Source organism: Triturus cristatus, chromosome 3_2, assembly GCF_964204655.1.
Source record: "Triturus cristatus chromosome 3_2, aTriCri1.1, whole genome shotgun sequence".
NCBI classification, from domain to species: domain Eukaryota; kingdom Metazoa; phylum Chordata; class Amphibia; order Caudata; family Salamandridae; genus Triturus; species Triturus cristatus.
In genome coordinates, this window is record NC_140584.1 from 452325022 (window position 1) to 452337593 (window position 12572).

The 12572-nt window shown below is 41.0% G+C and overlaps 1 protein-coding gene across 2 annotated transcripts in view; it reads left to right on the plus strand.

Moving 5' to 3' along the window:
* The window catches only part of USH1C (USH1 protein network component harmonin), a 739024-nt gene that overhangs the window by 210467 nt on the left and 515985 nt on the right, over positions 1–12572 (plus strand). For both annotated transcript variants that reach the window (XM_085648065.1, XM_085648066.1), the window contains exon 4: positions 1431–1569. In XM_085648065.1, the coding sequence (XP_085504191.1) occupies positions 1431–1569 (139 nt within the window). The remainder of the gene's footprint in view (positions 1–1430; positions 1570–12572) is intronic.

Genomic DNA, 12572 nt, shown 5'->3' on the forward strand with positions numbered 1-12572 from the left:
TTTGAGGGTAGAAGAATGGCAGGGCATGTAACTCTCTTCTTTAATCAGCCCATGTTTGGAGAGTGGAAACGAAGATTGAGAAATATTGTTGGTTTGCATGTTCGTTTACTAGGAGTGAAAAATCTTTATTAACATGGAAAATCGAGCATGCAGCCAAACTCACTGAGAGATTATTATTAAAATATTGATGCTATGATGGAGGACATGAAAAAGGAACAAATTGAATGAAATTTTAAAGTCTGTCTTCCCTTACCACATTTTGCCTGTCCAATAGATGAAGGACGGGAATGTTTAAAAACATGGCTGATGGTAATTACATGCAATAATGGCATTGAGTAAGGTGTAACTGCTGAAATGCGTATGCCTGAATAAATTGAAGTTTTAGGAAATGCTGAGTGTTCCGTGTTTTTTCAAGCTTGGAAATTGGTAGATATTCAATTCAGTCACGACGGAAGCATCCGCCCGTAAGTTTGTTCAGCAGTATTGTGGCAATGGTAAGAAAATAAATATACATATATATTTTGACATCCTTTGGAAACGCAGACCACCTAACTATAACTAGCTAGTGGCATCCGCCTGACAAGGGCCCTGGCACTTTTCTTTTTACAAATGAAGCACTGCTTAATTCCGACTTTCCCGTAGAATGTCACATTTACTAAAGGCCTTCTCTCAAACCCCGATGCTCGTATTTTGTCTACAAAAAACAAAATATGATCATTGATTTTTGCTGCTACAAAAAAGCACTCACAGACACAAAATTAAATAGAGAAAATATGCACATCATTTAAACTATAAAATATGATGCTTAATTACACCTCAGTGAAAATTACCAACCCTTTTTCCAGATAACACCTATACCTAAGGGACTGATAGCGACTGTTTTGGTTTCATTAACAGAACATTCATGTTTACTTTTCTGCTGTCTTTTGTGTTATTTAGAAGATCGCTGTTCCACTTCCCCTCTTACAATTTCCATGTAACTTCTCACATAAATATCACTGTGTTTTTATTTATGGGTTTGCAGATTTGGTGGTATGTATAAAGTAAATAGATACGTTCGATTCAGTTTTAGTTGTATTTTGTAAACTATTCATACATAGTATCTATTTTGCTAAGTGGTGTATTATGCGTATTCAGTATCCAAAACATTGATCAAACAAATTTTGTGAAATAGCAGTGACTTATCTTTCTTTTTCTCCATGAGTAAAAATGTTTCTTTATTTACAAAAGCAAAGTTAATACTATGGTATGTTATGCCAGTGTGCATTTACATTACAAGACATCTGATTGAATAAAACAGTTATTCAGGAAAAATCCAAAATGTTTTTGTGCAACTGTACCTTCATATGGATTTCATCCTTTAAAATATCTATCTACGATTTGCAGACCCAATTACAGCTAGTCTTCATTAAACATTGTACTTTTTGCAGAAAGTTAAAGGAGGTGAGGCTCGATCGGCTGCACCCTGAAGGACTTGGACTCAGTGTAAGAGGAGGACTTGAATTCAACTCAGGGCTTTTCATCTCTCAGATTTTAAAGGAAGGACAAGCAGATAATGTCGGCCTTCAGGTGAGAAGTTGAGCTGGGAGCTTCAGAGGCATTAAATACAGATTATAAAAGATATGTTCGAATTCATACTGATATATGGCAAAATTACCCATAAATGCCATTTCCACTGCAGTCGATAAATTGTTGTTACAGAAGAATAATATAAAATTCAGTGGTGCCGAGGATGGAGAGGATGTGGCTTACAGTCTACAGAGACGCCTTTGAAGCTGGGGAACTAGGTTTGAATCTGGCGGGAGGCTCAAACAACCTGTGATTCTGGGCAAATTACTTAATTTCCCCGTGCCTAAAAATTAATGTGTCCATCTGTAATGCAAAGCAAGCATTCAAAGGAGAGCTTTCCATTATGTAGACGAGTGCAAGGTCCAACTAGCTCCTATGGGGCATGTTGTCTTCTGTTCACGAGGTACCTGGGTAGGGAAGGGGGTCAGCATTTTTACTGACTTTGACAGTGACTTGGACCCACACTAGGCCTGGGCGGTAAACTCGGATCCGTTCGCGGAGTGTTACACGGAGCGGAATGTTTTCCTCGCTCGCATCCCGGTGAGATTTCTTAACGCGGGCAGTCAGATTTCTCAACGCGTGCGGTCGCGGATGGTCACGACCGCTCACAATGAGAAAGCTACTCAAGCGGAAAGAAAAGAAGCAGTGCCCTCCTGCGCTGCGCATGGTGCCATTTGCGCTGATTTTACAGTGAGGGACAAACACCCAGCGCTGAAAATCACCCCAAATGGCATGACCAAACACACCCCGCTGATAGTGCGGCAGAGTATTTTGGTCCCTTCGCGGAGTTAAATGAACTCCGCCCAGGCCTAAGTCCCACTCAGAGCCTAATAGAGGAAACTCTGGGCCCCAAATAAGTCTGTAGCTTCCTGGACTGCATTTAAACACTCAGGTCCTTCTCAAGGGTTTATGAGCAGGACATACTGCCAGAGGGTGGGTGAATCCATCGCTCTATGACTGTGCTTCACTTTCTCATGTGTGCATTTGGGTAGAGTCAGCTTGCATGGGGCACTGCATTCATTAATTATTAACCCTACACATGCGGCTAGTTTATGCATGGTGGTTTCCATTTTGCATGCATCGGCACAAACTTTACCCACAAACATTCCATATAAAATTGCTGCTTACATTAAATTTTTTTAGGATGCTATTGGTTTCTGGTCATATTAATGTTTTTATGTTCTCAATATAGAAGTGGAGGGACTCCCGATGCAGTAATATTGCACTCCGAGATCCTCAATGCAGCAGAGTGCGATAATATTCGGGGTGGGAATTATCATACCATTCTTAGGTGGAATGCCGAATAAAAGTAAAATCGGTATTATTCCCATCGACTCCCAACTCTTTTTCTAGCTGTTGTGCCATTTCATCTGTACTTGTTTCTACAGGCTTTCCTGGTGAAATGTGCATGAGAAAAAACACATGACTGAAGTTTTACACACTACTTATAATCATTATTAACTTCTGTTAACAGTAAAATCAAGATTACCACGCGATCTAGAACCCGGTTGGGGGGATATATCACAGTCATTTCTGAATGAATACACAAAGAGCCACATCATCATCTGAAATGGGTGGAGGAGGGTGATGTGGAACGCGTTATATAATGTATCATAAGGATACTAAAGACAGTCGGCTTGTAGGTTTCCTAAAAAACTAAAGGATAGGATTGGAAGTAGATTATATAACATTAAGCGCCTGAGCTCACATACATATACCCTATCTTACAGCAGAGTACAATACTACTACTACTCCTACTACTACTACTACTACTGCTACTTTTAATAATAATATAATGATAATACCTTGTGGGTTGCTAAACAATAGCTAACACTGTTCTGCATGTTTAAATGGCAGGTGTCACAGATGTTCCCACTGCATTTGCCATTGTAATGCATTGTACAAGGAGCATATCAAGCTGACTCTATTCTATGTTTCTGAACACGAAGGCGCAGCACATTATTTCCCTCTAATTATTTATTTGTTGCTACCAAACCATCAGTTATATATTAGTCAAGGTGTTGTTATGTGACTTAATAATCAATTTTGTCAAAATCTGCAAGAAATCAAGGAGGACAAGAAGTCAGTCATCACTGTTGTCCAGTGTATGATAAATAGCAATGTCCCTCAAACTCAATCACTTACTTAGTGTGCTAAACCCTTTATGTCAAATGCTTTAAAAATAGATCATAAGATGAATGCACTCTCTGTGATAATGAGAGGAACCTGACGTTTATAGCTTTGAATTCCACCAAAGAGATTCAATCTTGCACCGCACAACGAGCAGAGAATTGATGGGATCTGAAGAATGTTTTCTTAACATCTCAAAGCCCGAGCCACAGGGTGGGACCTTCATTTGAATCTTTGTGATACAAGCCAAACAATGTCTTTGCTTCTGAGGCTTTTACCATCACTGCTTTTCTTTATGCAGCAGTGGGAGTATACCGGTTGTCAATTTTTTAAGACTTTAATGGTGAGACCCACCTTTCACGCTAACTGTTGCCTCTGGGGCAATTAAAGTGGTTCTTGCAGTGCTGAAAGCAGGCGCGTAGCCTTTAAACCCAACAGCGAGCCCGGCTGGTGATGTACTAGTGCTTTCAGAGGGACAGGGCTTTTGTATGTGCTCCCACCTATTTTGTAGATAATAGTGGCTTGAACTACAGTCCAGACATCAGTGTTTCTACTGTGGGTGTGTACCCTTTTAACTAGATGAGAACAGCTCTGGCTTATTTTGCAGTGTTCACAATGCATGCTGTCATGAAGAGGCTAATCAGAGATTGACAGTGATGAAGTCAGTGAAGGAAACAATTTTGTTACAGTTGAATGTCATCCAATTATTGATGGATGAACAGACTTCCATCATGGCTCCCAGTGCTGTCATGTAGAAATTGAACAAAGTGAGCATAGGCATAGAGATCTTGGGGTCATCACAAGAGGCCGTTTAAGTGCCAGAACAAGTATTTTCCACCTGCTTTTTGCACTTGTTGATGAATGAGATGAGTTGATTACCAATCATGACTTTAAAACCAATTGCACATTTTGAGGATCTCGTATTAAATACTTTGCTTTCAAAATAAACAGAGTCAGCCTGAAATGCATAACAATTTCCATAAATTCGAAGAGATGGTAATATCCAGCCATCATTTACAACATCGTGATTAGTAAAATGTTCTCTTACAGCATAAACATGATCACAAAATCACAAAGTTTGTATAAGCAAACATTAGGTACAAGATATGAGGACAACCATACTTCCAAACATTATTAGTAAATGCAAGTGCTGGGTTTTGCCAAAGAGTTCTCGCCCCCAGACATTTTTATACTTGTGGGGGCATTCTTCATTTAATACATTGAAGCCTCGATCAGTTGAGCATGTATCCATTCCTTTCGGCCATTCTCCACCTATGGAGCTTCCTTGGACTGTCCACCTTCGGCCAGATCTCTTTTGAGAAAGGGAAAGTTCTGATTAATCAACATCTTAGTATACTTAACAAGGTCCAAGTTACCGTCCAGTCCAAGTAGGGCTGCCTTAGGGTCAAAAGCAATTGCCATACCTGACACTTCTAAAAGAGCCCACACCATTTTTTTTTATCTCTGAGCATTTAAAAATTGTATGACGGATGTGACTTACTGGAGGAAAACATTGTAAGCAATTTGGGGAGATGCATGTGCCACAGGCATTTGATTGCATGTAAACCCCATGTTAGTAGTTGAGTTGGATTAGGTGGAAATAGCAATTTTCAAGGGGGCCATTCTATCTTCTGTTCTTTCCTTCTCTGTCTGGGGCCCCACGTCTCACTCCCAGTTTTTCTTTAGGGGTGTTAGGAGATGGAGCGTTATTATTAAGTGTTTTGTATAACCAGGACACTTCCTTGCCTTTAGGGCTTTTGATAATCACTTTTGCTTTGATTGCACTAAAATCTGGGACTGCATTTATGGTTTGGAGGTGTATCCCCAGGGTGTTTCAGAGCAGGAATTACTTATAGAGTTGTGACTTATGAAGATCAAATTTGGATGCCGAATATGTAAATGATTTGACATGATCATTTTTCCATACATCCCCTCATCTTGGACATACCCATAAAATCCCAAACCTGAAAGCCCGGCAGAGTCACTACCTGGGACTGTCTGTCACTCCCTGACAGTGGTATTAGTTTAGTCAATTTACTCAATGTGCCATGTAATTCATTCAGATACCCTGGTCTTCATGTTTATTGTTAACTGTAAAGTTAGGTGGACACCACGGGGAAGAATCGTGCTCTTCAAAATCATAAATAGAACAAGAAATATTTTTGGGTTAGTGACGTCATGTTTTTTAATTAGTTTTTTGTGTAATTTTACAGGCTTAACCTAACAAAAGGAGGTTAATGGGGAAATGTGTGCTTATGACTATGTTATGGTGTTTGACAGGCGAGTCTGTTCATTCCTTCCATTTCACACAGGTCAGAGATGAGGGTCTGGAATGTAGTAGAGAGAGCCCAAAGTTATTCCTGCTCCATGAGGATGGAGAGCTTGAGTTTTAATACCCACCAGCTCCCCCAACCCTAGCGCCTTGCATTCAATAAAGCTGTCTAGCCAGGGAGTCCTGGTATGCGGCGCTGGGATTAGCTCGGCGTGCCTTAATAGTGGATGGCACTAAACACTGTTTAAATCCACGCGAATAAGAAGAGTTGACAGGCAATTCATTGTTCTAAATTGCTGTCTCATATTCAATCCAACAGCTCCTGAAATTTCATCCGCCAGAATTTGTTTTTCACTAATCTCTGCAAGTTTGAAGCTTCAAACTGCAGCAAGACAAGGCCTGTGGTTCTCTAATATCATAGCTGCGGTTTTATGTACAGATGTATTTCTCCTGCCGGTGTCGTTTCAGCGGAATGCCCGTCTGGATTCAGGAGGTTGTATCTGATGAACACCTGCGTTCAGATGTAAAGAAATATCTGCGAGGCTGCAATTAAATGACCGGGCTCATTACTGCACCGGTAGGGATATGATTCCTGGTCTCTGACGCCTCTGAGCTGGGACCAATACACCTACCTCTGAGGCTTATGGTGAAGACAAAAGGGAGCAGTATGAATGGAAAAGCATCACACGATTACAAATATTTTAGAGATTTGGAACTATGTTAATCTGTTCTGCCTGAATGATGTCTAGCATTGTGTTACTCTCTAGTGCAGCTCACTTTTCCAGCATGCATAGATGGTAGTTCAGAAGAGGTAAACAATTACGTTAATTAAATCTATTCTGGAGGCAGTTTAAAATATTTTTAAACATTTCTGACAAATGTTTTTTTTAATTTACAAATCCATAGCGTGTACATTTTCCTCTAATCATAAATTATTTTTCTAAAATATGTTCATTTTATGCTATCGCGCACAGAAAAGAACTACAGCAATGTTGCCTCTTTCCAATATGAAATATCTTGTTAACAATATTTTAACAATTTATTTACATTTTTATGTTCGAATTTTCCCGCAATTTAGGTGCACCATCCGACGGGTCTAAAATGTCCCATTTAACAGATTCTTGCTAGTCTGGTACAATTTTTTTTTGTCATTGAAGTGCACAGTTAGAATGTTTGGCGCATTTTTTAGCGAACGTGTACTTTGTGCTGCATCGATGCGTGTGTTGTATAACTGTGCTATTTGGTTTCTGTAAGGATGCTGAATGGTTCGCTATTGCACGGGTTGAAGTGTTAGTTTACCATTTAAAAACCTCAATAAAAGTGTCATTTTAATTCCAAAACAATAGTTTTTGCCCTATTTGGAATTACAAATGATGCGGCATTACGTGTGTTTCTGGGCACATGTCGACCTGCTGAAAGCAGCTTCATATGACCGCAACAGAGCCCTTTAGTAGAAATAAAACATGCTACAAGAATGTTGTAGTAGTATTTTCATGCATTATTTTCCATATTCCAAGCCTTAAACTTGGAATGGTTGGTAATAGTGCGGTAATACCATCTGGGAGCGGTAATTAAGGAAACGCTTTGCCATCTATTTGGCCGCGAATAAATTGTGTGTTTGTGTTTGTGGTGTGGTCTTACTAAAATATTCTGTGCTTTTCATTTAAATAACTACAAATCATTCGTTTATTTCAAATGCTTGATATGAACCAAAGGTTTGTTTAATGACCACTGAAATGTCAGAAGTGTGCTGATGGTATGAACGTCATACAACTAACCCTGGGCGTAGTACTCCGCTTCGCCCACGGAGTGTACGTAGCGCTTCCTGCTTCGCGATTTACGAAGTAGGCATAGCAGGCAGCGCTACGCACACACCAGGGCGAAGCAGAGCTGCCTGCCGCCCGCCTCCCGCCCTCCCTCCTTTTAAAATAAGGTAAACTATGATATAAAAAATAAAATAAAATGCCTTACCTGCAGCGCGGCGTCCCGGGGCTCCCTCTTCCTCGTTGGCGACAACTTCTTTTCACAAATGAGCATGCGCGGACGTCCGCGCATGCCCATTTCTCGCGAGAAATGCGCATGCGCGGGTGTCCGCGCATGCGCATTTGTGAAAAGAAGTTGTCAACCAGTAAGAGGGAGCCCCGGGACGCCACGTTGCAGGTAAGGCATTTTATTTTATTTTTTTATCATAGTTTAACTTCTTTTGAAAGGAGGGCGGGCGGGAGGCGGGCGGCGCGTAGTGGGGCTACGCGGAGCGCGCGAGTGTGCGTAGATTTGGCCACACTACGCGATGCTCCACGTAGCTCCACGTAGCCCACTACACCCACGTGGAAAAACTGTGCAGTATTGAAATACTGAGGGTTGGGGTGGGAAAGTTGTGAAAATAAATTGTATTTCATTTCTCTAAGAACTGGTAACATTACTACAGGTGTGTCTGGCCAGCCTATCAGTAGTGGGGTGAAGGAGGCAAACTAAATAAAATCATCCTTGTGTCTCAGTGGGCAGAAGGAGGACATCTGTGTGGTATGAGTCTGAGGATGTTAGAACCATGTGCTGACAAATGGTGTATTGGTAAACATATTAGGCTCATGTAATTGATCACATTTTGCAGCATTTAAAGATCATTTTCAAGGGTTTGCGGTTCTTCTACAAAGAATGTTTTCCTTAATTTAATGACAAAAAATGTGTTTACAAGGAAATTTGGTCAGCAACGTTAGATTGAACGTAGGATGTAACGAAATGTTTCTAGAGGTAGCTCAGGGTGATCCCTTAAAGATTTTGGCAAAAATACATTTGGAAAAGGTGCATTTGTAAGCACATATGGTCGAAAACATTGACAAAAACTAGCATGATTTAGAGACTATTTTTTATTTGGAAGATAAAAGGCTGCTGATGCAGTTTGCAAAAACATTGAGCTGGCACACCGCCCACAAGCCAAATGTAAGGTGACCTGCGAGGCACAGGCAGGAACTTCCTGAAATCTCTATCAGCAGTAAGTACTATACCTGATGAAATGCCGTATATGTGTGCTGGTGTTGTCTTTGAGGTTTCATTTAGTGTTTGTGTGTGTGTTTGTGGCCTGTGTGTGTTTGTATCGGCAGGAGTAGACAGTGTGATTTGGTGAAGACAGTGCTGAACATGCCATGGGTTCTAGTTTGGTTGGATGGTAAAGGGTAGGCATTCCAAAGTTCTGGTGCAAATAGGGGTGGTGAACATGGAGATTGGCTGAAAAATCAGTACTCTATTTGTTTATTTGAGAGAACAAATGAATGAAATACAGATGGAAACGTAACACAGAGTATATAGAAGTTTGCTAATTAACGGAAACGAGCTTAGGAGCAAGTGATCTAGACTAGGAATTTGTGACCAATAGAAAGTTTTTTTAACAATGTTCGTGGCAGAACAGGCGAGAAATCAGTGACTTTACTGCATATTAATGAAACGAAATTTTGGAGAGTAGAAATGCATTGCTTAGAAAGATAGATGGGACTTGATGATGATGAAGCAGAGAGCTTCAGGCTTAAGAAGTGAGAAGAAAATGAAAGAAGCGAGAGAGAAAGGCTGTGCTGCTGTAGTTGCTGCTTAACATGTGAGTTTTTTATTTGTCCAAATCCAAAAAGTTCAGCTGCCTTAGTTTTTTTCCAATCAAGTTTGAGTTTACACAAGGTAATCCACACAGAAATACATCCTTTAAAGGCATGTAGGAGTTTGACCACATCACCCCAAATTCGCAAGTCATGGTATGTTTCAGAAACTGGGTTTCTGGTTGTCATAGGTATGCACCCTGTCCAAGCAGAAGCCACAATCCTAGTCAGGGCAAGCTATCTACTCATTAATAGATAACTTGTGCCCACCTTCTGATAGCTTGGCACAGAGCAATCAGGCTTATCTAAAGAGGCAATGGGTAAAGTATTTGTGCAACACACATACAAACACACACACACACACGCACCCACACGCACACACACAGTAAGACTATGAATACAACACAAAAAGACGCCACCAAGGTTTTTAATAAGACCAAAATGACAAAAATCCAATGTATAGAAGTTGAAATGTTGACTTTTAAAAGAACAAAAGCACTTAGAAGCAAGTAGCACTAAAAGGGTACTTTAGGTCGCGATGGACCGGGGCAAAGGTAAGAGTTTGGGCTAACCTCATGGATGCGTGGGCTGGCTACAGGACCCACACAGGCCTCGGTGAACAAAGTACCTTTCCTGGTCGCAAGCAATTAGATGCATCAATCTTCTCCATGCAATAAAGGTGCTGCGTTAGTTGCGAAGACGGGTGAAGGAGTCGAGAGGCGTTGAGTGATGCACCTGATTCTGATCACAGTCAAGGAGATGCTTCGATCTCACCAGGCTGCCACAGCGGTGATACACTGTCTGATGTGTCATTCCTGGGAGGCCAAGCACTGGTTCCAATGCGATGTGCTGATTTTACTCCCGCAACCGGGTCAATGCGCCAGTTCGGTTATACACAGACGGGAGATGCACTGTAATCCGTGTTACAAGAATCTGGACAACTTCCAGTGAGCCTGGTACAGGAGCAAGGGTAGAAACTTTGATATGTCTGAGTCTCAAGCAACAGGAGGCAAACCAACAAGGTGTTGGAGCGAAGGCAGAGTCCAACTCTCCTTCAGCAGAGTCAGAGAGCAGCAGGCACATGGCCAACAAGCAGAAAAGCACGCTTTTGACATCAGCAGTCCAGTTGAGTCATTTAAGCAGCACAGCAGTCCTTCTGACAAAGGTTCAGTTCAAGATCCAGAGGTGTCTGATTAGGTGGAGTCAGAGATCAAGTGCTTAACCCAAAAGGGCCTTTGATGAGAGGGTGACTTCAAAGCCGCTCACTGAAATTCACAGGTTCCCCTTTCAGCCCAATCCTGTCTTACAGGCTACATATGGGGGTAGGGTGGGAGGTAAATACAGACCCTAGGTATATGATATACCACCTTACAAGGGTTGTACAAGTAAATTAAATAGGTCAATCAGGTATACACCAATTACACACATGTTAAAGGAAGAAGCGCATGCATTTTAGAACTGATTAGCAGTGATAATTTGCTCAGAGTCCTAAAGCTAACAAAATGATTCAGCAAAGCATGGAGGCAAAAAGAAAAAGATTGGGGGAAGACCACCCTAAGACTGACAGTTCTAACAGTATGCCACACACACCATGTAAGACATTACTCTGATTATTATTATTATTATTATTATTATTATTATTATTGTAATAATAATAGTAATTAAAAAAAGAAGCACTTCTGCTACTGTACATATGTCCTGGTGCTGATAGTAGCAAAACATCATAACACACAGTGAGGATTTAAAGTGTGTAAATTCCAGGTTTTTATGGTCTTTTTAAATGTTAACAACTGATGTGAGCAGCAAAGAGAAGGAGGTAGTGTGTTCCACAGATGGGCAGCCTGAATAGAGAAAGCTCTGCCTCCCAACCGCTCACATCAGAACTTAGGAACAACCACTAGATTTACATCACCAGAATTCAATGAGTGTCTTGGTATGTATTGCTCAAATGTCTGCTGTAGATAAAGTGGGCCCACCCTGTGAATGGCCTTATGCACAATGCAAAGGGCTTTATCCATTACACACTTACACAGACGGAGCCAATGCAGAATGTCTAGAGCATCAAATGGAAGGCGTATTGAGGACATTGCGCTGCTGATCTGGCCACAGCCCTTTGAATGTGATAAAGCCATGTCAGAATGTAGTGTTGGGTACCTAAAAACAGAGCATTGTAGTAAACCAGCCTCCTTAGGATGGTCGACTGTACCACTGGGGGTCGTATATGAGCAGGTAGGAGTGGGGGGATTTTGCATAGCACTCACAACAGGGAGAAGCAAGACAATTTATTTATATGACTCGTCAATGACAAATCTTCATCCATCTGGAAACCCAGATTCCAGACTGAGATTGAAGTAGATGGATCATGGTCTTCCAGTATTGGCTAGATATCGAAAGGAACTACTTGTAATGACCTGTTGAAGGAGCAGCACAGATCTCTGTTAAATTTCAAGTAGTTAAAAGATAGCCAAGAAGTGATATCATGAGTACAACTCTGAAAGGTATACGATGAGTAAAGATCTTTTTTGCAGCATGGTTTTTTTATTTTTATTTCCTTAGCATAATATTCAGCTTTAGTGGAGATAGCTAATTTTTTATATGCTGTCAGTGGTTTTTAACTTTATTTTTAGCTCAGGGGTATAACCAACCCTCCAGCTTTTCTCTATTCTTTTGAAGCCTAGTCCAAGGTGCTAATGGACGAGTGTGCTGCTGTGATCTCTCTAAAGGAAGAACAATATCCAGTGCCTGATTTATCCAGTTCTGGAGGATGTGATAGTCCACAGACACAGAGTCTGCTAATATCAGGTTCGGGGTGGTAGATAATATATCAGCTAACACTGGGTGAGACCATTTAGCACACAGTCAAATCAGGAGGGTCTTGTTCTTCATGGAGTTCCCATAGCCTACTCTGTTGAAAAAAGATTACCTGGAAATGGATCAGCTAATATCCACATCTAATGCTTGCTTTTAAATATAGAAGATGAACCAGGCTATCTAGCATCTTTTTTTTCTGGCGCCTT